Raw genomic sequence first — 27871 nt, 5'->3', positions numbered from 1 at the left:
TAAAGCTGAAAATTATTCTTTATAACAACAAAAATAATTACAGACACAAATAATCAAGGTTTGGTCAAACGTTTTTCTTTTTAGTCATTTTTCGTAGACTTTTTTTAGTTTTCTCTTTGCATTAAACAGGGTTTAAGGAGATGTGGCTTAGCTTGATCCTACTCAGCTAAAAGCAAAGCACCCTCATGCAGTCTGGATCTTGTGACATTACGTCACAGATGCTCTCCAATCAGTCAACAGTACTCGATGGGACGTTGGATGTAAACATAAATTTCTTGGCAATAAAAAGGGAAACAAATAAATCCAAAACTAAAGTATTTTAGAAGTTCCTTCATGTTAGCAGGAGGTCTAAACGAAGCAGTGGGTGTATCTGGATCTTCAGTTTTCCTGCTCCTCACAGGCGTTTCTGTGCAATGAGTGACCCGACCACGACACCCGTGAGCAAGGTCATTCCCGCCAGCAACCACTTCTTGAAGTTTTCTTGTGATTTTCTGCTCTCTGCTGCTGCATCTTTTCCAAAGATCTCTGCGAAGCGTTCCTGCACAAAACAAAAAAAAGCCAGCATAGAATGAGATTTATTTCTATAGAAGCAGACTCATAAACCAAAAATCTTAAGACGTACACATATAGAAAAGGGTTATTAACTACAACTATTGCTTAAAATGCTTGAAATTAAATACACACACACACAGTCAAGTTTTTAAACAGTAAGATTTTTAATGTTTTTTGAAGTCTCTTCTGCTCACCAAGCCTGCATTTATAGCCAAAACAGTAAAACTGTTTTCTATTTGAATACATTTTAAAATATAATTTATTCCTGTGATCAAACCTGCATTTTTAGCATCATTACTCTAGTCAGAAATCATTCTAATATGCTGATTTGCTGTTCAAGAAACTTTTTTTAATCATTATTTTCATCAATATTTAAAACAGTTGAGAACATTTTTCTCTGGTTTCCTTGATGAATAGAAAGATCCAAAGATCACCATTTACATGAAATAAAATGTTTTAAAATGTTCTTCTGAACTTTCCGTTCAAAGAAACCTTTAAAAAAAAATCCTACTCAGCTGCTTTCAACATAATAATAATAATAATAATAATTTTTATTAATAATAATAATAATGTTTTTTGAGCAAATCAGAATATTAGAATGATTTCTGAAGGACCATGTAACTGGAGTAATGATCTTAAAAAAACAGCTCTGAAATCACAGGAATAAATGACATTTTAAAATGTACTGAAACAGAAAACAGTTATTTTAAATAGTAATAACATTTCAAAATTGTACTGTTTTTTGCTGTACTTTGGATCAATTAAATGCAGGCTTGGTGAGAAGACACTTGTTTAATATCATTAAAAATCTTACTGTTCAAAAATGTTTGACTGGTAGTGTAAAAAAAAAAAACTTCTCATTTTTGTGTAGTATAGACTAAAATAACTACCTCTCTCTCTATATATATATTTTAATTGCCAACCCAATTTATTACCACAGCCCCATCAGTAGTACAACAATTGTAACATTCAAACACTGTAACAAATATTGACACAAGCTATTCACAGACTAGGAAAATATTACCATGCTCAACCATCCAATAACTGACAAGCTCATTTTAGCCAACCAGTGAACTCCTTTAGTGCCCCTCCCCCCCCCACAGGCCTTCCAATAATCCTGCTCTTCCTGGGACAAGTTTGTGTGCGCAATAATGTGTTCATGCGATGACCACCAGGGGGCGAGATTTACCATGTCTTTTTTAAAGACTTCACTAACCTCATTTCTCAGCAGGATTCTGTAGCAAGCCCAATTTTATTTGAAAAGCTGAAAGGGGATTTCAGGCTTTATAACGTAACCTGTTTCCTCAGGGAACACACACAAAAGTAGAGCACACCAACTGCAGACAGAGGCTGAATTAACTGATCCGGAGCACTGCAGTAGCAGTAAAAAGCAAATATGACTCATTAACATGCATGCGTTCATGTCACCCCAACAATTTCTTTGAAGACTAACATTTTTTTCAATGTTTTCTCAGTTAAATCTTCGGATTTAAAGTCAATACAATTTGTTTCACTGGCATTGCGTTTTCGTCAGAGGTATTAGAGCAATGCAGTGATCAAGCCAAAAATATTCAGTGCATGTAGCCGATTACAAAACACACAAACACACACACACACACTGCTCAGACGCCCACCCCTGTTTTCCACACAAGAAGACTGATGTCATCCTCCAGTCTTTCCCTTTGCCCTAGTTATCTACACAAGCTTGAAAATATGGTAAGAAGAATGTGAAGGACCAAATGAAACCATCCGATGCGTTCAAAACGTGTACCGTCACACCACTTATCAGTCATTTATCAGGGTTTCTCTTTACAATGAAACAAAACTGGAGGAGATGTCAGCATGTTGCATGAAGAAGTTTCACTGTTTATTTAATTAGGCTTTTTTTTTTTTTTTTTTTTTTTTTTCAGTAAAAAGAGGCAGGTGGCTGATAGCTGGTGTAATACTGATACATTTAGTCTATATGATACCATTCAAATTTAAAAAAAAAAAAAAATACATTATATAACACTTAAAAACGGCTTTCAGAATAAACTTTCGTATACAGTCAAGCAGAATAAAAATATTAACCAATTAAAAGGCTTTACTTAAACTCTACATAGTTTCAATATGCATAGCAGTTCAGTAAATCAGAAAGTATGCGTTAACCACTAGGCCACAGCTATGGTGCTCTGTGACCATATTTCTGCATATTAATAATCAATCTATGCTAGCAACTAAACTAAACTCATGTTTCATATAAACTGAGATGGATTGTGAATGCTCAAACATTACAAATACCTTCAATGCACTAAAAATTACGTGCAACAATACAAAAAAAGGAGAAGCTAGGAGATGTCGTATGGGTGTCTGATGGAAAGACAATGGACAATTTAAATACAACTGACCTATGGTAATGACTGCATTCCATAGGCCTTGGTTATATAATCTGGGGTGGAGCTGTCACATTTATTGACAGGTACTTTGTTTTAACTGACAGAGAGGCTAAAAGGCAGTCGGTTGAGGAGAAGGAAGTAAGAGACCGTCAAACAGGTGTAGAGTGTTTGGACATGAAACATGTGACAGGTGTAGTCAAGGAGACGAGTGTGCATAGACGTGTGTAATGCAGTAAAAAAGCAGAGTGATTTACATAGGAACAAGATGAAATTCATAGGAATTGATTTCATGAGTGTGAGGGAGGGGTGATGGGAGTGGTGGAGACTGATAACGAAGCAGTTCCAGAGTAGAGGGGTTATCACGAACAGTGACGCGGCACATGACGTCACAAGTCGAGACCTCAACTCACTTTCACTTTAATATGTGGACATTAAAATGTGTAATTTCAGAGTGAGGGATTCAGCTTTTATTTTGAAATTGCAATGAACAGCTTGCATATTGACAGATATAGTGATGTTTTTTCCTGTGTTTACCTGTGTTTACCTTACAAATCTAATGAAATGGCACGCGTTGCGTTCCTAGATGAACTTTATAATAAATTAGTGCTCTCAAACAATAACGATTAATTGCATCCAAAATAAAAGTTGGTGTTCACATAATGTATGTGTGTACCATTTATATTTATTATGTATATATAAACTAGGGATGTAACGGTATGAAAATTTCTGATCACGATTACAGTGACCAAAATGATCACGGTTATCAGTATTATCACGGTATTGTTAAAATGTACTGAAAATGTTCAAAATATACTGACACATAAATCACTTCACCAAGTTTTATATTTAAAATCAACAAACAACAAATAAAATGACTTTTTATTTGCATAATCACTAAAACAACAACAGTAGCCTACCAGTGATGTCCAGATTTTAAGCTGTGAAAAAGTTTCATAAAAGGATAAACCTCACATTTCAGCCTTTAAATAAAGAACAGGGTTAAGTGAAAATGATAATTGATTTAATAAAATATTATATTCCATAAAGAATCTAGATAACTGGTCTGACTTGTTTAAATGTGTAGAATTCACTTGCTTGTTTTTCATCAGTCGGTCAGAATTTATGCTATAGCAGGGCATGTAAATTCGGTCTGTTTTTTGGCCAGACAAAAATGGCACAAAAGCTGAATGTAAATGTAAGTCTCTGTAAATCCACTGTATGACACTAGATGGCGCTTATGGAAAAGCTGAATTACAGCTGTTTCTGTGAACTCCGTGGATAAAGCAGAATTGCATCATGAACACTACTTTAGATATTACATGGAGCGAAGGTAAAAACAAAATGCCATCGAATCTTTTCTGAAGACAATCAGAACCTTCAGAGGTACATTCATATAATTCATATATTCAATATAATTAACGATTTACGTTTCTGCCGGTGGGTGCCCAACCCCCAATTGCGAAGTGAAATATATAGACTGCAAATACATTAGTTACCAAACAATACACACGTTTTTTCTTTGAGGGCTGCGCTTCATAAAATGATTTAATAAATACCTGTTTAAAATAAGCAGTTATTCGCGCGCACACAGGACAATGTTTGAGGGCGCACACTTAATATCTGAGGGAGCGCAAAGCCACGATCACTACAGCTGCAAGCCGAGAGGATTCCTGCTGCCACCCTCTCATACAATAATGCACTCTTGACATTTACCATTAAAATAACGCCAAAAACGGCTTCAAATGAACTATGAAAACGAGAATAAAGTCGTAAAAGTTGCAATGCATTTCTTATTGCTTGAAATGAACGGAGACTATCTCGTGTTTTTCCGTGGGTGCTCGATTATTTCCGTGGGGATTGGCGCCTATGCCCTTAGCTCTCTTTTAAAACAAAACGAAACTACTCTGCGTGCCGTGCGCAAATGAGACGGTTACTTAAAACTGTGTTTTATGCTGTACAGTATATATTTATCATTAGTTGTTCAAATCGCGGTAATCAAATACGGTTTTAATGATAATTAAAATACGAAACAGTAATACTAACCCTGGGGAATTTTATCATGGTTTATCGTCAAACCGGTAATCGTTACATCCGTAATATAAACAGTACACACATATACATTATGTAAACACAAACTTTTATTCTGGATGGGATTAATCGCGATTAATCGTTTGACAACACTACAATAAAAGCAAACTCACAGCAATATGTAGAGATTGAGTTTTAGATGGTCCACACATGTACATGATAACAGTTTGTGTGGAGCAGTATTTACTGTGAAAGGAGCCGCTCTGACATGCACATATGTAGCCTACAAGCATGCAAATAATTAACGCTCATATTAAACCTGCATCGCATATATACGTACTTAATTGAATCCTAGTGTCTGTGAATTCACAACAGCATGATTAAATAAGTTCAATATAGCATGCAGCCTAGGAAAATGTTCTAATAATGCATTTCATGGATTCTCCTCCGTGGAATGTGCCACTTCTGGTATTTTGCCTGTAACTTGACAAGGGCAAAATGCATTCTTGGATTTTTTTTTTTTTAAATCCAGTACTTGGATCTTTTTGACTTTTAGTTAGCAGCCACACTGAACTAATCACGATTCCTTGATTAAATTCAAGTCTTAATGATATTCTAGTCTCTGGTGTCACTCCTCCACCAATATAACTATTTTGGAAAATTCTGGTCTGATTGCTTAGAAAATTAACAGCATACAGACCACTCAATTTGATGTTTGATTCACATATGTAACATAAACGGTGCAAGTTTGATTGTCAAACAACCCACTAATAAAAGCATGAGCAATAGCAAACTAAAAAAATATCCTACAGAGCGTTTACTATCTTACGACAACAATCAAGTATAAAAGTAAACTACCGTGTCAATGTACAGTGACTTGAAAAGTAAATATAATTTCTCGCATGCACTTCCTCAGGCACGCCTATATGTCAACTTTAGGTAGTTCAAACATGACCCATACTGATCTCATCATGAATGGCGAACAGAAAGGGCGTGCTTCAGTCAATGCAGTCAAACGGCAGTCGAATTCGTATGACGCTTTGACAGGTACATGAGTAACCCCTGCAGGAATGCTAACATTATGACCTGACAGCAGAACCCATCCTAATGTACACATGCATTAGCGAGTATCAGTATGAGAAACTGTGAGAACAAGGTGAGAACAATGTACACTGGTATGACAAGAATGTGACTCTTTGATTACAGTCCAAGTTGTAAATCTAGGACATGTTACGGCATGCTGGCTGGCAATGAGATTATGGTGCAACACACAGCACACATCATAGAGTGTTTTATGTGTTATAGGCTATGTGCAATTGACACAGGCAGTACATGTGATAGGTGGATCCAGGAGGGGCAGATACGGAGGTGCGGCTTAAACTTTCGAGCTGACACCTTCCATGCTGGAGTGATTAAGCAAAATATCTCGGTGTCATGCATAATAAGCTTTAAAAAGGTAATCATCAGCTGAAACATTACAGGGCTTTGTCTAAATCTCCAAAAACAAGCAACAGTGATTCTTGCCTTAGTACACACCACTAATAAGTCTGTGTCAAGCAATTAAAAATATTTCTTTCATGTTCAGTCTAATTCCATAATCATGTTGTGGTAACCGGCAAACAGCAGGCAATTACAATTTGTTGGTTTTTTAGTTTGTCATGCTTGCTATCAAGTGAACGCTGCATCTTCAACTCCTCCCAATGCTTAATTAAATTGAAAGCCCATTAATTGAAAACATTTACACTTTAAGAAGTTCATAATGAGATCATAAAAGAAATTCATATTAACTGAGTGGTTTAATACAAGTTTTTTGAAGAGACAGGATTACTTATGATGAACGTATTTAATTTCAGCTGTTTTTATACATAAACATTGATCAGTACAATTAAAGGAACACATTAAATATGGTAAACGTGTTTTCTTGATGTGTGATCATATGGATATGGAATTCAATTCATATGAACTTTTTAAGATGTTTAGGCTTTCAATGGCGTGACACATCTGTGTTTACTTTCGTTTCTTGAAAATGAACAAAAGTTTTACAGGTTTGGAATGATATGAGGATGAGTAACTGATGACAGAATTTCATTTTAAACACAATGTAGGGGCTTATCAATCCCATTCCTACTAAGCCAGGTACAGCACATGCCCTGACATGTCTCTAAAATATGCCTGACCATCCTGAAGGCATTTATGACTCGCTTTTTCAAGCAGTTAATTAACCAGACTCTTTGTATGCCTTGTAACACCTTAGAAGATCCACTCCCATACTCCCACTCATCCACTGTAGGTGTGACTGAGTAAGAAAGCATTTGTACACAAACACAATCTGTCAAGAAAACCTGATTTTTACTGGCTCCAAACAGGGCTGAGGTTGTGCGAAAGCTCCCAGGAGATACTGGCTGCTAGGCAGCGGTGACTGCCAGGCGTGTTCCATAGCCCTATCTGAACAAAGAGCACATACAAACCAGACCCTACAGGAGAGAGTCAAACCAGGTGCAAGGTGCCTGCATTTTGTTAGTTAGCACAGGCTAATATCCAAACAGAGGCCAAGAAAGGGGCCAATTCTGTTTCTGAAAGGGAACACGGTTAAGGAGAGGCACTAGAGGGGTATAAAAGCTGGCACCGATGACGCAAAGTCATCCTCGCCACTATGTTGCTACAGTTACAATACGGCTACTGAGCTACTCTGTTGACATCAGTGTATTACATCAAGTTCAACCTCATCCTGTTAGACGAGGAGCAATTTGTTCATGAAAGAGACAGAGAGAGAGAGAGTGTCTGTGTTTGTGAGATTATGAGAGTGTTGTACAGAGAGTTCAGTTTGGTTCGGTTGAGTCAGAGCACTGGGTTTCTCCACTGTTACACCATCCTAACCCCTTAACCCTTGCCATGGCGTTTGTGAAGCCAGTCACTTGCTTTCCGGAACAGCTTGTTCTGTTTTTAGCCAGATGATTGATGATACACACGTTTAGAACATAACATGCTTCAAAACACAACGTAGGCACTCTTCTGTACTGATTAGAGAACACTGGTGTGTCTGTGAGGAGATGGGTGTGAAGATTAGCCTTTTTATCAATACTTCTGCTTTAGACTTTTCTTGCTTGGCTGACCAATGAGAATCCTCTAAGAAACAAGGAGAATAACTAGATTTGAACACATCCTTAAGAAAATACCCATGCAAGCCTCCATGCTAGGTTGTTCTGTACGGTTGCTTATTGGACATTTCAGAAAAGTCCCCAGGCAGTAGGGCCCTATGATTTCCACAATGCAGAAAATGCGCAAGGAATCAAGTCATAAAAATGGAATTTAGTGTATAACATGGAATGTCATGAAATGTCCCAATTTAGGATGAATACATCACTTAAATCAAACCATGATATGGATTAGATTATGTGAATATTAAGCTGCAAAAGTACTGTTTAAATAAAAACCTGCATGTTCTGCTTGTCTCTGTGTGAATGAATGGTGCAGACGCGCCATTTCGTTTACTACACACATACTGTGGAGCGCGTGACACTCGTGATGTTTGCAGCCTCTGCCGCCTCAATATACAAGGACATGAACAAATAAACACAATCTCTAGATCTGCTATGAGAGTCACTTCACGAGCATGTTACGGTTTCTTTTGAGAAAAACTATTGTTATATCATATACAAACAGCAACGTAAAGGTCTTCACAGCAACCCATCAAAATAAAAGTTTGGCTCAACTTAAACTGTGACAGAAATATATTACTGAAATGTAACCATATTAGTACTACTACTACTAAAATTATTAAAACATTATTTTTTAAGGAATATTTACTATTTAAAAAAAAAAAAAAAAAAAAACCCAAAACAAAACAAAACAAAAAAAACAATAAAATGTTAAATTATTATTTTATAAGATCAATTAATTAGACATGCTTTTGGTTATTAAAATTTATTGAAATCCAAGAAATGAATGGAAAACACAAAATTTGGTAAAGCAAATAATAATAATAATAATAATAATAATAATAATAATAATAATAATAATAATAATAATAATGAAAAGGAATTAGAGATTTTTTTTGTTAAGCTTTTAATACACTGCTGTTAAATTGTTTAGGTTTCATTATTTAAATTAATCAGGCATTCTTTTTGATTATTGTTATTTTCATTTAACCATTAAAACAGAGTCCAGAAAAAAGAAAACAGAAAAAAAGAAAAAAAAAAACAAAGTTGAAAACAAAAAAAACAATTGAAATAACTAACTTTTCTCATAAATGCATCTTTAGCTCAAATCACACTAAAAATCTATTTTGCAGGCAGGTCCAGTTAATATGGACTTCTGTTATAGAGTAGATAAACTAATAAAAACACCACAAACTTTAACTGAAAGCCTCTACATTGAGCAGGAAAATTTAAATATCCCACTCCTAAGCTACATCCGAAATTACATATAGCCTATGTTTGTTTGTCCATGTGATCTGTATTTGACATGTAAATACTGTCAAACTCTTCACTTGGGTAAAATAAAGAAAAAAATTCATTGTATTGTCATTGTTAATCCTCTCCCATGGCTTCATGGGACTGTAATGCGTACACTGGATGCGTATTTCTGAATCTTGCCTGAAGGAGTAGGTACTTTTTCAGGTACTTTTTGGTTACTGTTTTATGAATACTGTAAATTCAGACATACTACTCATTTACATACTGTTTTGTTTATATTAGGGAAGTATGCATACTCAAACAGAGCCCTGGGCTCTTCCAAAAGTTCAAAGACCCTACCTACAACAATTTTTCTATGATATTCTGGTTTGTCGATATGACTCCCATCTCTTGGTCAATGTAAATCTATGGAACTTCTTTCACAAATTTAGTCATGTTAAATTGATTAGTTAATAAATAAAAAGATATAGTAGCACATGTCTTCTCAACAAACTAATTTCAGGGTATCACTGGTGTCCAAAGCATAAACAATGCAGGTCAAGTTACATAGTTTAATCCTTAGGATTATGGGTTTGTTCAAATCCCTAACCCTAGGCAAGAATAACAGCAATTCCTAGGAAGCACCACCACTGAAAGAGCTCATCCTGAATATCTACAGCCCGAGGCTGGCAACCAAACAAAGCAGCCGAGTTTCCAACAGATGAGACAACAACCTGGAATGTTAAAAAGGTTCCCCAGCACAAAAAAAAAAAAAAAAAAAAAAAAAAAAAGCCTCCCGCTCTGAGATACCGTCTAGCCTCTTTAAAATGCACTGAGCCTGAGTGGTGAGACAAGAGGAAACCAGTGGGATTCTTTTTTGCTGTGAAGCCCGCACGCAGCACTAAGCAGAACAATTACAGAGAGGCCGGAAGGGCAGGATTTCCTCGCAATCGCTGAGGAATGCTGGACACCCTCATTCCTGTGTGGAAATCAGCTGATATGAAACGTGCTTTGAGTAGAAAAAAAATGTAAATTCCAACTGTGCGGCCTCGAGAACCGGCCTTGCTGTTTTTCACTCAGTCTCTGCTGAGTCATTCAGACTTCAAGCTGAAACCAGAATTTTCCAGTCCAAGACTGAAGAGATGGAGAGGGTGAGAAAAAGAGGTAAAACAAACCCAGTTAAACCAACACAAGGCAGGATATGTGACAGATATGGCCAATTGAGAATTACACAAATGTTGCAAAACAAACAGGATGTCTATTTTTTTCAGAAGATGAAATTGCATTGCAACATTTTTGGGGTCAAAATAAACAACAACAAGGCCAAAGACTGTGTTTGCCACAGTTGCTTCATTTCTGATCAAACTGAGGGTCATCATCTCTTAAGTTCAGGTCAACAACGTGATCTCACTTACTTAAGAGGGTAACGCTGTGAATGGGATTTCTGATGTCAGCCTGGTATTTACCATTTGAGTGGTCAATGACATCAGCACGCACCTACAGACCAGGAAAACGTTTATTACAGAGAGTCTCTCACTTTTTATAGAGAGCAAGTGTCTGTCTGGTTTATGGCCCTGTGGGTTTAGTGATTCTCAGTTCTGAGTCATCTCCTTAATGATAAAAGACACAATGGTGCTGCCATGTTCCTGTGAAATATGTACCTTAAATCTTAAAACTATATATCTATACCTTAACATTTTAAGCCCAAATAATCAACTTCTAAACACTGATCACCAATTTTAACAATCGGCTGATATGACAAAGCAATTATTTTTATGTTACAGCTGATATCAAAATTCTACAGCTGTGTCCAAAACCTCTGAAATGCTGCCTTCAGAGGCAGCATTCCAAGGCAGGAAGGCATCAAGGCACGTCCGAAACCAAATTCTGCCTAACTTCCTGTCTCCGGAGATACGTTCTTCTAATAGAATTTTGAAGGCAGCATGTATCCTTTGCTGCCTTTGATATCCCACAATTCTCTGCGTTCCATTCTGTGACGTTGAGCTAAAAAAATAAAGATGGCGTCTAATAAAGAAGTTGCGCTTGGTGGTCAGTTTGTATGTAAATGTATATTTCTGACTAACTTTTTGCACTTTTGATGTTATTTCTAGTGAGAAATCAGTACTATAGAGATTACATATTTGTTTAGTTATCATCAAAACTCGTTGTAGATCATTAAACTGTTAAGCTGCCTCAGAAGCCTGTCCGAAATCAGTTTCAAGAGGTGCCTTCGTGCAAAAACGCTGCCTGCAAAGTCACTGCCTGATAAGGCCGTGAGGCAGCAAGTCAGCTGCCTAGGCTTTCGGACGTAGCCTATATTATTTTGACTGAATAAATGAATAATTAATCACAATCCACCTTACTTTTGCCGAAAGAGAGCATATTATAATGTACAGTTTGAGAATTTTCCTAACAGTGTTATTAAATAATAGTGTTTATGCACTGGATGATAGCAAAGGTAATTGAAACGAAAAAAGGTGAGAAGCAAGCTAAATAAAATACATTATTGACCAATAAATGTATAATAATAAAAAAAAAAAAATCTGTAATATAAGCCACTTCTACAGACTTATAGTTTGGCAAAACAGACACCAATGTAAAGGTTCTCAAACTGTTGAGAACTGGCTCAACGTTTGTTCAGTAATCCAAATACAGGAAGCAGCGCACTTGATGAAAACCAAACATCAGTTTCCCAAGCACAGAAAGTACAGTTACCTCAAAACGACAGCAACACTGGCCTGGCCGGATGATTTTTCCAGCAACTCTGTTGCCTCATTCACAGTAACCGCACTAACTGTTCTCAGTTTATTAACTATTCTCCTACATCCAATTTTCGCAATTACATCAGTCTTTGACCTGAAACATCATTAGTGTTTTATTATGTAATTGTTTAGTGAAAGGTGAGGGCACCTGAAACACAACACGGGTTTGTCTCACATTCAGCTGACAATTAGAGCAACAAAACAGACTCCACACTAAACCCTCGGCCCAAATGAAATTTAGTCCACCTACCATCCAATCAGATCACAGCATGTAAAGTAATCCGAGCGGCACACCTCCCCGTTTTATTTTAGGTCGTATATCTGGAGGATCTGTCTGTGGGAGGTGTCCTTTGTGCTTGCCTGGCAATGTGTCCATGTTTGTGCGTACCGTAAATGAATTAAAGAGAAGATTAATGAGTCAGGAGAGTGGGGCTCAGACTCCAATCTGTTCCGCATCTCACCGGGGAGACATCACCATCAGCTCCCATTCTGTCAGCCAAATCCCAATGAGCCGGGACACACGCAGACATACGTCCATATACATACAGACCAAAACACGCATGCACGTGCTTGGATGCAGCCAGATTTACCAGCCTCTGACCTAAACCTCCTCTTACAGGCAGACACAGCCTCTGGGAATATTTGTCAAGAAACAGACTTATGCATATTGGATGATGCTGAAACAGAGCATGCAAGCGTGAGCGTGCCAAGATAGTCATACTTATCAAATCACAAATGGAATGAACTACGTGTTGGTGGCAACCTAACCAGCCCAAAACAACCAATTTTCTATCAATTTGTCGTCCACTGGCAGATGAATAGGAGATCAGGAATCCTGTCTGAAAGAGACATTATTTTTGAAATTCCATGTTAGTGGAGCAGAAAAGACATTTCGGAGGAGGAGAAAAAGGTGGAACCTTAAAAGAGATTCTTAACAATATGACTGATGACAGTCAGAGATGATATCAATACTTTATCAGTCACTTCAAAATCCCTGCGACTCCATCGTCATGGCCTTTATTCATGGCTGATTCTAATCCTCCCTCAGATTTTTCTCCATAATCTGATTTTAAATAGAAGCTATACGGGAATGAGGGAAAGCTGGATAGAAAGAGAGGGGCTTTACTGAAAACAGAGGGAAAGGACTGGACAGAATATAAAACATACAGGATGAATAATGAGTGAGAATGAGAGAGAGAGAAAGAGAGAGAGGGGGAAAATTGCTCATGACCTGATTTTCCAGCATACGCCAGTTCAGTCGAAGCAGAGCAACAGTCATGTTATGTCCAGAGCGGCACATGCGAGAAGCCGATCCGATCTCTACCCCCCTGTTCCTAATCTGCTATCAGCCAGTCATCACACACTCAGACTGAGCTTTCATTCTGAGTCAGGGCTCTCTCTCTTAGTCCTACCTGAGACTATCATGTATGGAATAACTGTGCTTGAATGACTCCCATCTCTTCATTTCAAAAGTACACACAAACTTACATAAACTCAAATGCTAAAAATAATACTTGATTTACATATATGAAAAATTATATACAATAATAAAATACATACACACACACAAAAATCCCCCTGCACTCTGCATAGCTAGAGGCTGTTTAGTACAGATGACCCTTTAAAGCATGTTTGCTTTTTAAAATTCTGTCAGATGGGCAAGAAGCTTAATGTGGTCCACTGCTCTGTGGAACAGCGACAGAGTCACTAAAAGGTTAGTGGGTCCTTTCAGTGTGCTGTTATTTGTGTTATTAGGGGCTAATTGCAGTGCGGTTCGATGATGCTGGCTAATCTTGGCTAAAGTGCATTAGGAGAACCAGGCTTAAAGGTGCAGGTCGCTCTTCCACACAATTGACGAACACACAGAGAAGTGTGCGTATGTGGAAATTTTTAAGAAGATAAGAGGAGCTTCAGCTAAGAAGCTAAATCCACTGGAATTGAATATCATACATGTATGGGCCATTCTACAAAACTGGTTAACAGTCAGAGTTCGAAAAGTGTCTTTTTTCACAAACTTTCTATGTATGCAAATTGTATATACAAGGTACGCATTTCCAGTAACTGTACAGTTAATTCTCATATTGTATTTTCAGAAAGTTTTGGAATATTTGTCATCTCCCCAAATTTGTCACTAACAAAACTGTAACATATAATTCAATAAGAAGGTTTATATTGACCTATTAAGAATTTGTTTAGGAGTCTACCTTGTAAAAATATTCTATTAAAACGTTTTTAAAGGTAAATCAATAACAATTATATTTTAACAATATTTCAAGTGTGATTTATGACATTTGTTCTATTTTAAATCTAATTTTTCTTTGTTAAAGGCATAAAGCTGATCATACTGATTTCAAAGTTAAGGATTAATTAATCTGAATATGCACTGAACCAAACACTATCATAATATCTTAGTTGATTATTCAAAATACTTAATTTTTGACAAAACATCACAAATTTCAACATCTTTTTTATAAGTTGAAATTTAGGGGATAGTGTTCAGGACAGCTTACTACAGAAAGTACCCAATAAGTGATTCTTTAATATATAAGCTTACTGATATTTTAAAATATTATTGTGTGTTTTAATAGATAATAGAAGCATCTCAGAAGACATCTAAAATTTGAATACTTGACTGCTTTTTAAATGTGTTTTTTTTCGTTTTGGGACAGCAGTTTGCACTAATACCGCTGAATGGACCATATACAAAAACATTGGCAAAGCTGCAAAAACACAACAGTAAAAAAAAAAAAAAAAAACAAGCGGGAAAAGGTTTGCTAAAAATACACTAGGTGTGTTCACAAACACTTAGGTGAAAGAAACCAGCAACATCACTGCTAACAGACACAAATGTGTTTTAGTTGTGCACATGTGCATGCTTTCAAACGCATGTTTCACCCAAAAAATGAAAATCCTGTAATTCGCTCACTGAAAAAGAAGAAATTCGAAGAATGTTGATGCTGCTTTTGATTGGTGGTCACATGGGTTTAGAGTACGGCTGGGCAATATGGCAAAAAATGTCAATCTCAAATTTATTTGCGAACATTTGACCGATTTACAATTTTTTAGTCGTCAACGTGAAAATGTAACTACAAGTAACTAGTTCTTTATTAACTCTGTAGTTAAAGAAATTTCTATTACAGTGCAGCACACATGAAGTTGTCAACATGATGTAAATATTAAACAAACCACATGTTAAATTATAAATGCTTTGCAAAAAAGATGCATGAACTACAACTAAATCTTGTACAAACTTGTCTTATACATATTATATGTTCAGAAATAATGAGGAAAATGCTTTAAGAAATACAAAATTATATTATATATATATATATATATATATATATATATATATATATATATATATATATATATATATATATATATATATATATATATATATATATATATACACAGACATGATATATACATAAAATCTCAGACATACAGCAGTAGTTCTTCACAGGTTTTTTTATTTGCCTGTGCTGCTTCTCTCATCTCATGCATGAAACGGCATTCTAAAAATGTGGCGCTCTAGTTAAAAGTTCAACTCCATCTTCTGGCCCTCTGTCCTATTCCACTGCCCCATCTTCTGGCCCTCTGTCCTATTCCACTGCCCGCATCGCATCTTTGTCAACACAAAAGCGCATTCTGTGTGAATGGTGATACATTCTACTTATGGTCCTTCACAGAGTGCGTCACACATGAGCGGTTAATTGGATCTTTCTTTTTCTCTTTACTGTTATCATTGGCATATTTAGTGTCTAATTCTAACTTTGGTCATATTTCTATTCAAAAAAAAATCGCGATTCCTCGATTTCTAAAAAATAAAATCGTGGCAAAACATTGCATTTGAATTAATCAATAAAATCTCCCAGCCCTAGTTTAGAGCAAGTATCTACATTTTCATTTTCAGTCTCTACTGTCAGCTACATGGACCAAAACAATTTCTCCCTCTTTCGCATTTGGGATGCTCCATCTCCCCCCCGTGACCCTGGCAGAATGGATCAGCCCAACCTTCCTTGAAGGTGAGGCCAGAACCCCGTCTCCCCCATGCATGTGACATAAGAGGAGTGCACTACCATAGTGTCAGTCCTTTTTCCATCTCTCTTCCCCCTCTTTTTCTTTCACTCGCTGGTGACAAGGCTGCTGGAACACACTGAATCACACCATCTGTTTACTGCCATTTTCACTCAAGTCAGCCACACACAAACCAAGCACACACAAAAATGCATGTGCATGTTAAGTGCACAAATGAAGTTACCTTGAGAACATTTCAAAAGGTCAAAAAAAGTTCAGGGATGAACGACGACCTTAAGGATGGCAATGTGCAAGGCCACTGGTAACAGTGACAAACAAACATTAGCTTAAGCTTAAGCACGAACTGACTATGAGGTCTGTTCCAGTTGACAACAACACATCTGGATCAGTGTCTCCACTGCTGCTGTCACCGTGTGTTTACCGCCAAGCTCCTCACCTGGATGCTGCAGGCGTGCATGCACCCGCAGCTCCTTTGTTTAAGGTAATCACATGCTCAGCGTGTGCTATACCTTGAGATAATCGCGCAAATGAGAGGCGCGTGCGTGTAAACGCACGCAACAATATTGCATTTAAAATGCGACACACGCAATCCAAACCCAGACACAATTGACCAGGAGCACAAAAGCAGATATATAGTCTGTCATGCGACACACAGGCGCAGAGTGGGCGGCGCCGATGTATCGGAGCTTGACGAATGATTGCGGGAGGCGGGCCGCAAACACGCATGGCCATCGCGCCTGCCAAATCGATCGAGATGACCAGTAAGGTGGAGGGATGATGGATGGACGGACGAACGCAAAACGAACGAGGGAGACAGAACGAAGGGGTGAACGGGGACACTAACGGCGGTGACGCGGGCATGTTGTTGCATGTCTGATCTGCAACACGTCCACCCACGTGAGACCGAGGGAGAGGCGGGGGAGACCGACCAAAAGAAAGACACAGAGACTCGAAAGAAAGGAAGGAAGGATAGAAGGACATGAGATGGAGGCGGGAGAAAAAGTAAAAGTGATGGAGGATGGGGAGTAGGGGGTGGTCCCGAGGGTGTTCCTTGTGCAAACATGATAGACAATGGGACGAGGACGTGTGTGTGTGTATGTTTGTATTTGCACGCATATACGTTTGATGAAACTCTCGGTAACAGCCCTACGTCACACAAAGACTTCTGTTGTGGTGACAGTGATTAAAACGTGCTAAAGGCGGGTCTTTGTTTATCAGCATGCTTGAGCGCATCACTACTAGGTGTGTGTGTGTGTGTAACTAATGATTGGTTGTGTTTAGAAGTCACTGTTCTAGTTAGGAGCTGAGTGATAGTGAAGGAACCTCGCTGGACACTAATGAGGGTTTCAGAGGGACTACTACAACACACACACACACACACACACACACACACACACACACTAAGACCCTAAAAGAGGTATACTGAACAAAGCAGGTGTAATAAGAGTGAAAAAGTATGGACCACCACCCCCCGCCGACTGTATTGTTATTTCAACTGCAAATAATTTATCCTGTACTAGCCTATCCGAACAAAGGCAGTTACCCTAAGCGCATTCACATATAATTCAAGCCTAATTGGTAATATCCCCACCCCCTACGGCAGAGGACTCCTGTAGTGGTGACTCATTTACGTCAGTCACAGGGCTCTACGTTTACTTTTCTTTTTAGGAGCACTTGTGCTCCTAAATTAAAATTTTTTGGAGTCAAAATTTTAGGAGCACCTTCTAATCAATAATCAAAAAATCTGATCCAAAATTAGCCTTTTCATTATGAGATGATATCTGACTCAAAGTGATTTACAGCAGAATTTTGTTTTTACCTTTGTAATGGCATTCTTTTAACTTTATTAAAAGTTTGTCATCTTTTAGGTCATTTTTTAAAAAGCTTTTTTAAAAAATTCTCATTAAAACAGAATAACAACAAGTAGAATAAGAATAAGTTACCAATCAAATGCAATCAGTATTAACAAAATTAATTTGTACTACAGAGGAGGCGTAGAAAAACTCAAAAGTGGCTTGTAGGTGTATTTTCATGTGTTTAATGAGGCTCAGAGGTGGCATAAGTGCAATCAAATTCATAAACTCATGTTGAGATGAATGTTTTAAATAAAACATTTTGAATACAGAAATATTATATGATTTAAATAACTAAAGAGATACTTTAAAAATGAATGAGATGAATCATTCATTCATTTGATTCGCTCAAACGGCTGATTCATTCAAGAATAAAGAAAGTGACCGTCTTGAATCTATCTATGAATGGGAAGTTGAATCATTGACTCACTAGATTCGTTTAAAAATGCACATTCATTTATAAGCAGTGGCTCACTTGTTTCAGACTATTTTTGAAATAGAGCAAAATCAGGCAGTAGTGTTATAGTACAATGTAAGTCACTTAATATTAACTTCTTGTTTATTTAACGATGTATTAAATCAATATCTCATTTGCAAACTCCCTTAATCATTAAAAGTTGTTACTTATCTTAGTTCATTGCAATCTCACAAAGTTCCATTATAATCAACGAAGCTCTCTAAAATGCACAATGAATGCACAATGAATCTCTTATTTACACTCTCTCTACACTTTTGTTTATGAAAGGATTCGTCAGATATGTCTGTGATACATTACTTAACGTTGCAAAAACAAGTAGAAACCTTTGAAGCTCCTCTCAGCGCAAACACAAATATGCTGATCGGGTCAGTCGCACATGGTGCTCCTAAATATTTTTTCATAGTCGCACGCAGTAGTTTTCAGTTGCACTGTAGAGCCCGGAGTCATTCCTTTTCCTATTCCCTGTATCAAGTAGCTTTTTTTTATCTCAATTCCAAATTTCTGTCTAACCTCTCAAGGTGATCATGCACGAGTAAAAAGACCTGATGTGACCGCACCTCTGGGCATTATTACTGTATCACAGAACATCTCCCCAGAGTAGGAGAGAGACCCAGTAACAACACAGACTGACATGCAGGTACTGCAATACACCTGCATCATACAGCTGCCAGCAGCTCCGTGCAGGCAAAGAGAATCATACAAAAAGGTGGTTGAAACTGCGCCTGTGTGTGGGAGGGGAAAACAAGCATACACGAAATGATCCTGAATATGCGAGAAGTGTGTGAGTGAGAGTGAAACTCAAAATGGGCATTCCCAGCTTTTCCCCCAAAGCAAGGGGACGTCCCGGTGCATAGAACACCACGACTGGCACCCTTTGGTTTTTTACGTCAGCTTCTTTTAAATACACTACAAAGGAGAAAGTGAGATGAATAAATAGCACAAAACTCCCCACCACCATCGAAATGCGTTGATGTGTGAAAAATGCTCACTGGAGAGAGTTCGACCGTGAAATAGAGCGCGCACAGATGAACTACGCTGGTCTGATTGAGACAGAGCATCCTAAAGATAAGCACTGCTTAGGTTCTGACTGAAATTGATGCCGAATGTGACGGAGATGAAGAGGGTTGAGTGGGAGTGTGCAGAAAGGCGGCCTACATTCATAGAACACATGCACGTCTGCCTTTTGTATGTCAGACACGCAAACCTCATTTTCCTTCCCCATTGAGGAAGTGACATGAAGAGCTCACTCCTACAATTTCAGCTCAAGAAGAACCAAAACTGCAGCTGGGTGCCCTCAGGATGTGAAACCTCGAGAATTCATTCATTAGCCCATTGTAGTGCCATTCAACTCTTCAAACTCAGCATTATAAATCGGCCAGCACTTCCAGCGTCCTCAATAGTCAAGCAGTAAGCATCTAAAACTGCACAGATTGCAAAAAGCCAAGTTGAACGTTTTTTGTTATTAAAATACAAATGCATAGACAAATGTAAGTAACTCTAACTGTAATTTTGTTGACAATAATAGGGGAGGCAAAAAAAAATTATTATTTGAATTAAAATATACTGTTGATGAAAATACGCAAGATTAACATGCATTACCAATGTTTTTAAAAGTAGAAAAAAACTAGGTTCCAAAGACAGTTTTCAAATGTTGTTATAAAATACTGAGATGTGTTAAAAATTAATATACACTACCAGTCAAAAGTTAGTGTTTTTAAAGATATATCTTCTGCTCACCAAGCCTGCATTTATTTGATCCAAAGTACAGCAAAAGCAGTAAAATGTTGTAATGTGTTTACTATTTAAAATGACCATTTTTTATTTGAATATATTTTATTCCTGTGATTTCAAAGCTGAGTTTAGCATCATTACTCCAGTCATATGACCCTTCAGAAATCATACTAATATTCTCTGAAATCATTCTCTGAAAATCTAGATTTGATCACAGCAATAAATTACATTTTAAAATATATTCAAATAGAAAACAGTTATTTTAAATAGTAAAAATATTTCCAAATTATACTGTTTTTGTAAATGCAGGCTTGGTGAGCAGAATTGATGTCTTTAAAAAAAAACAAAAAAAAAAACATTAAAAATCTTACTGTTCAAAAACATTTGACTGGTAGTGTATAAAATCTGTTAACTAAAATGTTTTTTTTTGTGTGTGTCAAAAATGACATGGCATGTTATTCTGATGAAATACCGACTAAATTTAATTTTCAAAAGTTGTCAAAGTAAAAAAATTGAGAACTTCCGTTTATCAATGAGATTGTTTGGGAAACCTGTTTGATTTTTTTTTTTTTTTAACCTTTAAGAATTGTTTTTTGTGACTGTTGTGTGTTTCAGTGTTCTCATTCCTGTGATCACATGGTAAAAGATTCAAGATCCAAATTTCTAGATAAAATGACGTGTTGACTTTTACTTTCTACACAATTCCGGGTTCTTTGTGCAATCGAGACATCACAAGATAGCAAAAAGCAACGTCAAGGAAAAAAAAAAAAAAAAAAAAAAAAAAAAAAAAAAAAAAAGCACACTCTAAAACAAAACAAGATTTTGCAACTGGCACATTGACAAATGAAAATAAGCATCTAAACTACAAAAAAAACGCAACAGTCTGCCAATCAGAGAGTATGTTCCCTACACCATCCAATAACCCAACCAGCCTTGTTAAAAATGACCTTTACAATCCACTTCCATATCTCACCCCCACAACCCAATCAGATCGCAGCCCTGATCACAAAGAGAAAAAAAGCTTACTCGGCCAGGACTCCATTACCTGCCACACGTCCAACCTACATAAAGAATAGAACCAGCACAAAGGATTTTCACATGACTTTACTCATGCCTGCCTTTCATCACTGGACAGCTGACCAGGGGGAAATAACACAAAGAAAAAAGTGAAAACAACAAAAAGACAAAAGATGAAAGGAAACAATGAACTAGTGCATCCCCCTCCATTCTCATCCATACGTGCTCATCTCCCACACACTCATGACTCCGTTCCGTTCTGTAGAGTTTCGATTGGAAATTAAAGACTTTGGAAATCAATAATCAGCTGACCAGTGGCTGTGGCCCTGCTATCTTATCTCCCATTCCTTTCCCCTCTACAGAGTTACAGCATCCACACCCAGGCCCAAGAGAGGGCAAGGCTAAAAACAGACCCTGTCTGGACCCAAGGGAGCCAGCAGATTTGGCCATGCAAAACACACTCATCAATAACATCCACTTTTCCTGGATTATTACAGGATTTATTCTTTTTAAAAAGCTGGCAACAATTTTTTAAATGGAATACACTACCAATCAAAAGTTTTGAACAGTAAGATTTTTAATGTTTATTTAAAGAAGTCTCTTCTGCTCAACCAGCCTGCATTTATTTGATCAAAAGTACAGCAAAAACAGTAACATTTTGAAATATTTTTACCATTTAATATAACTACTTTCTATTTAAATATGTTTTAAAATATAATTTATTCCTGTGATCTCAAAGCAATTTTTTTTGCCTTATTACTCCAGTCACATGATCCTTCAGAAATCATTGTAATATTCTGTTTTGCTGCTCAAAAACATTTTGTTATTATGTTGAAAACAGCTGAGTAGAATTTGTTCAGGTGTTTTTGATTAACAGAAAGTTCAGAAGAACAGTGTTTATCCGAAATAGAGATCTTTTGTAATATTATAAATGTCTTATTACTTTTGATCAATTTAAAGCATCTTTGTTAAATAAAAGTATTAATTTCTATAATGTTTGTAAATCCCGCCCCCCTCAAGCTTTTGAATGGTATAGTGTGTTACAAAAGCTTTTTATTTCAGATAAATGCTGATCAGCAAATCAGCAAATTAGAATGATTTCTGAAAATCTAGATTTGATGACAGAAATAAATTACATTTTAAAATATATTCAAATAGAAAACAGTTATTTTAAATAGTAAAAATATTTCAAAATTTTACTGTTTTTGCTGTACTTCAGATCAAATAAATGCAGGCTTGTTGAGCTTTAAAAAAAAAAAAAAAAAAAAAAAAAAAAAAAAAAAATCAACTGGTAGTTCACCCAAAAATTAACATTTCTGGTTTTCCAAACCCAAAAGACTTGGGTTAATATTCAAAACTAAAATTAAGGTATTTCTAATGAAAACCGACAAGTTTCATGTGGATTTAATTTATGGCAGCTTTATGATCTTTTTAGATGTTCTAGGTTTTGGTTACCTGAACTTTCAGGACTTGAACTTGGAGGCACAGAAACCTCCTCAGATCTTAATTTGTGTTTCAAAAATGATCAAAGTCTTACAGGTTTTGGAACAACGTGATGGTGAGTAAATGATGACAGAATATTCATTATTGGGAAACCATCTCTTTGTTGAGTTCTTTAAAGAGACTATTTTTTTTTTTTTACACAAAAATTGGCCAAGAATGGTTTAAAACCTAAACAAGTAACATTTATATAGGCTTCTTGTGATCAAACTGAAGAAAGCTAACAGGGTAGGAGAAAAATACAAGAAACTTTCCACTCACCCATCCTCCTTGGCTCTGGATCCAGGGCTGAATTTTGTTGTCTAGGTAGACGGTCATCCATTCTGCGATGCTTCCCACTAGCGGGCTCATTTCCTTCTCCACACACTCAACGCACAGAGCCCCTCCGAAGGCAAACAGTCCCACGATGCGGCCCCAGTTGACGCCGTCGCGGAACACCTCATCCATCACGCTCTCGAAGCTCTGGTACGCCGTGGCGGGCGTGATGTGGAGCTGCGAGGACAGGTCGTTGAACGCTTGGGAATAACGCAGCTCAAACTCGTTGGCAGAATCGCGAAGCGCCTCCTTTACCGCGTCCAGACCCCCAGTCCCATTCGTCTGCCGCTGGGGGGTTGAAGTGGGAGACCTCGGTGGGGTCCCAGTGGAACCAGTACTTGTTCCATTTAGAGAGCCATTAACGAGGGTGGTCGTTCCTGCTGCTGCCTCCTCCTCATCATTCCCTTCTGCCGCATCAGTCCGATTTGTATCTTCTGTGAATTCAATGTGGTTGTAAGGGTAGTTCCTCTGCGAGAGTTTGTATTTGATAAAAAATACCACCAGTTCTCGGTTATAGTAAGACATAATTCACGTCGTTGCTTGTCGTTCTCCAAAGTGTCTGGATATCCAGTCGCTCGTTCTTAGAACGTAGTGCACACCCTTGCGTCCTTCTCAGGCTTCTGCCGACGCTCAGGGATGGTGCAATGGCTCATACCCTGTGGTAAGACAACAGTGCAATGAATTGATCTGTAAATACGCAATCATCTTCACAAACAAGGAGAGGAGGGGGTCAGGGTGAAACTTTGGAAGAGGTTAAGGGGCACTGAAGATAAACAGTTATTTTTTTCACCCTCTAAAGCCCTCTTACTTAATGGAGACGCTTGATCAAAGGAACAGATGGTAACCTCTCATCACCTGCCTCCTATGAAAAACATAGACAATATCCTCTCTCCCCCCATCCAAGACATGGCTAAACGTACAGCGACCTTGACATGAGTGAATTTTAAACAGCAGGGGGCACGGACAGCAAGCGTGGATAGAATTATGATTCCCTCATTTCAACAAACCTTTAACGGACCTTAATTGTGCTGCCAGAAGATCCAGCCAGACAAAAGACACCAAAGGTGCTTTTCATTAGGAACGCCTTTTAAAATGTTTTGACAACTCGTATGTAATCTTAAAGAATCTTAATGTACAGTAATTGTATAATCTCTGCCAAACAAACAGAATAGACTGAAATTAATACATTCATTTATAACTACACAAATGTATTATTTAGTGCTGTCAAAATTAGCACGTTAACACAGATGATTAATTTATTCAGTTTAACGGCGTTAAAAATATTTACAGCAGTTAACGCAGGGGCAGGGCTAGGGTTGGCCACCCCACTCACAACTGCTGATTCTGTCTCTTTTGTTTATTGACGCAATCGCAGAACGTCTTTATCACCACATCAAATGCGAGACTTTTCATATGCGCACTCCAACTTCACCTCATGTCAGGCACTAGTCAAACGAACGCGGGAAAGGTACAGGTGATGAGGGATCTTGAGTTGAACAAAAGTGAACTGCAGTCAGATGAGATGTTGTCAGGCTATATGTCAGTGAAAATGACTTTTCCTGTCCTGTCAGCTGTTATACTGCGCTTGTAGCAAACATGCACAAATACGCTGGCATGTGCTGCAGTCTGTATCATTTTATATTAAAGCGTGAATGAAACTACGAGCATGCGTGTCAGATCCGCATCACATTCAGCAGCGGCAGCTCTTAAAGTAATAGCAGCCAAATAAACTAATATCCCAGCTGATGTGATGTTTGTTAATCAAAGAACAAAAGAAAACGAAGAAAATTAATAACTTTCGTAGCTTTTTAATTTAGTATTTAGTGTTTTGAGAACTTTATTCAATTTCTGTATATTTCCTACTTGCTGAAGAGCACAGGTAAAATAATGGATTTAAATGAAGATTGTTTTAAGTTCACTTAAATTAGAAGTTGTTATTTTTTTAAAAGTCTAATAAATGTTAAAATGGACAGCTCTCGATTACACTTATGCTGAATGGCTATAGTCAGTGGTTAAAAAGAGGGTTTGCACTTACGTCATGGTTTGGTCAGTTACCTGGATGCACAGCTATATTGGCGATACTCGGATGTAAACAACAGCACGGATTGCACCATTAATGTACTACTGAATATGTTGTTCTGCTAATTTATGCTGTTTAAACCAGTGTTTTTCAATCCTGGTCCTGGGGATGAACTGCTCTGCACATTTTGTGTCTCCCTTATTTAACACACCTGATTCAGATAATCAGCTCGTTAAGAGAGAGATCCATGTACTAAACTGAGTGTTTCAGATAAGGGAGACATACAAAATGCAGACATACATACAGTGGGTCCCCAGGACCAGGATCAAAAACTACTGGTCTAAACCAATGTTTTTCTCCCCCCTTTTGTTCCTCGGGGTTTTTTTTACACTCTTCTCCTTGATTTGTTATAACTTTTGGCACTCTATAGTATCCCAAATGTTTTTCCCGGTCCAACCGATTAGTAAAGCCCAAAACATGACAAAAATGACCATTTTCAGCAGCAATAATCAGCAAAATATGCAGATTTCATTCAGTTCAGTGGCATTGTTTACATTCAGCGCCACCAATACGGCCAATTGATGACAGGTCATAAAAACACTATTAGGAAAAAAATATTTCCTAGAAACATCAGCAATATTGGTGTCAGTTATACTCAACTTCAGTCATAAAAAAATAACAAATATTAAAACTATACCGTCTTTATGTTGTTTCTAGATGAATTTGAATTAAAGCAGATATAGAAGTATATTTAAAAACAGTTGGGTGTGATTAATCACGATTAATCGCGATTTAATTTTATAAAAGAAATATGCAATTAGTTACATTTCAATTCTCTACGTTTTGGAATTATAATAGTCTCAAAATGATTGATTCTCTTGATCAGACGTTATAACTTTCAAAACTATAGACAGATAGATATCTTTATTATTAAACAAATGGATCAAGTGACAATTTTGTGCTGATTTCGTCTACATCACGAGCGCGGGGTGTTCACGCGGTGCATTATCTGATCGCTCCTGGGAAAAGCACGAGAGTTCTCAGGAAACACTGGATCAGCCAAACACGTGCTGACAACAACGAGGCTCAGAGCACAACACATGGTCATTTCAGAAGCTGCTCTGTTTGTCGCGAAAAAATGAAATCGCACGTTTTGGTACTTAACAACAAATGACTCCAAATATGACGCATAATGTCATTTTCGAAAATACGAGCCACCTCCTTTATTCCACGTGCACTGCATGTGTAATGTAATATGTATTACATGATGTGTTCGCAATTACTAGAATGATTAGCAAACAATTCCAGGAGTGAATTCTTTAAGATTGTAATCAGGAGACGCTCGGTTTGTTTACAAACACAATGTCAACTCACAGCACAACATACATTCCCACGCGTGTATGAATACCTCCCAGACAAAGCTATACAGTGTTTTATGTTAGTGCTCTCAAGAAACAACATTTCTAAAATAAAGTCTACGGTAGTGGCTAATATACACACCGAACCAAAGCTCTTATATACAAACTAGTTAGAAATCACCTTAACATTTTTCTACTTTACCACACGTTGTCGTGCGTATTGACAACGTTTTGGATAATGACAACACCGAAAGTAAAAGAGCATTCAGCTTACCATAACACAACAGTCTCCTCGCAGATTAAGTCAACCAAGCAAACAACTCCACTTTATATGAACGTAAGTTACAGATTAAGCGCCACTATCAAACAGAATCCGCGGCAGATCAAAAGTAATACTGTATGTGAGGGAAAAAACGAGGCAGTGCTAGATATTTCTCTTTAAAGCAGACCTCCCCTTTTCTGTGATACGATCACCTAAATGACGCTAGCGCTGCCTGCCCAACCATTACGTAATAAAGGCTCGGGCCCATAGCAGAGGCCGAGCGGAAACAACCAGTCAGTTCTGTCGGGCAACACGTATCACTTTCAGAGAAGTGATCGGACAGAAACACTTCAGTACGTGAAAACGGAACGAATTCATCACCAGTAGCCAAACGTTGCTGCGGATCGCAAACAGAGCGCGAAAGCTTTCCAAATGTCGCCATGTCTATGCTGAGGAGAAACGCTGAATGTAGACTTTTTTTTAAATAAATTTAATTATTTTATCATTCAGCATACAACTAACGTTAGCATACATGATTTACGCATGTAAGTAAAATTAAACACCCCTTTATGTTTAATTTACGAATGAATGCAATGCACTTAATGCATTTCTGCACGCATGAGAAACACCATATACTAGTAAGAGAGCAAATTAATAACGAGTCTTATATAATTAATGGTTCTGGCTGGCCAAGAATGCATTTCCTGTAAAATCCAAGCCAACTACGTCAACCTTTCCCCCTTCGGCTAGTTAGCCGTGTAGCTAGCGTCATGGAAGATGGACTGGTTGTATGTTACAGGGAAACGCGAAATCATTTGGAAGCGGCTATAAAGATAAAGCTCCCGTTTCAAACCGCATCGCAGACCTTTAGTACTTACTCGGATATTTGGAAAGGCAAATTCCTGATCTCAAGCATGATCGATGTCGGCGTGTGTCTCTTCGACCCGAGTTGCAGTCGGTGTAGAGCCGCTGTCAGCAGTGCATTCAGTGCTGTGAACATTCAGCAGCGCTCAGTTCCGCCCCTTCAGAGCTGCTCTTTAAACTGAGGGCCTATTCATATATTACAGCAGATGTAGAACTGAGTATGCTGGCTTGTGAACTATTTTACTCACTCCAAAGTCGTTAATTAAACGTATTATTATTTGAAAAGCAACATTCGGTTGTTTTGAAATGTTGAGACGTCATTCG

At 37.6% G+C, this 27871-nt stretch overlaps 1 protein-coding gene across 2 annotated transcripts; it reads right to left on the bottom strand.

Moving 5' to 3' along the window:
* bcl2l1 (BCL2 like 1) lies at positions 1 to 27716 on the bottom strand. Of its 2 annotated transcripts, none has more exons than XM_051096965.1 (3): positions 27562 to 27716; positions 22990 to 23699; positions 1 to 538 (listed from the first exon to the last, which is right to left on the bottom strand). In XM_051096965.1, the coding sequence occupies exons 2-3, from the start codon at positions 23566 to 23568 to the stop codon at positions 395 to 397; spliced, it is 723 nt and encodes a 240-aa protein (XP_050952922.1). In that variant the 5' UTR covers positions 23569 to 23699; positions 27562 to 27716; the 3' UTR covers positions 1 to 394. The 2 variants fall into 2 exon arrangements, with proteins under 2 accessions (XP_050952922.1, XP_050952921.1); XM_051096964.1 differs by lacking the exon at positions 27562 to 27716 and adding an exon at positions 26696 to 26856.
* Between the last annotated feature and the right edge of the window lie 155 nt (positions 27717 to 27871).

The sequence above is a fragment of the Labeo rohita genome, chromosome 23 (assembly GCF_022985175.1).
Source record: "Labeo rohita strain BAU-BD-2019 chromosome 23, IGBB_LRoh.1.0, whole genome shotgun sequence".
In the NCBI taxonomy this organism is placed as follows: Eukaryota; Metazoa; Chordata; class Actinopteri; order Cypriniformes; family Cyprinidae; genus Labeo; species Labeo rohita.
The sequence above is the reverse complement of the archived record's forward strand: the minus strand, read 5'-3'. Positions and strand labels throughout refer to the sequence as shown.

Bases quoted from the DNA above. Each gene is read 5' to 3' on its own strand.
- bcl2l1 (XM_051096965.1), bottom strand. From the start codon at position 23,568: ATGTCTTACTATAACCGAGAACTGGTGGTATTTTTTATCAAATACAAA. The intron at 539-22,989 runs GTGAGTGGAAAG...TGTTTTGTGCAG, and splicing joins TCCAGAGCCAAGGAGGATGG to GAACGCTTCGCAGAGATCTT.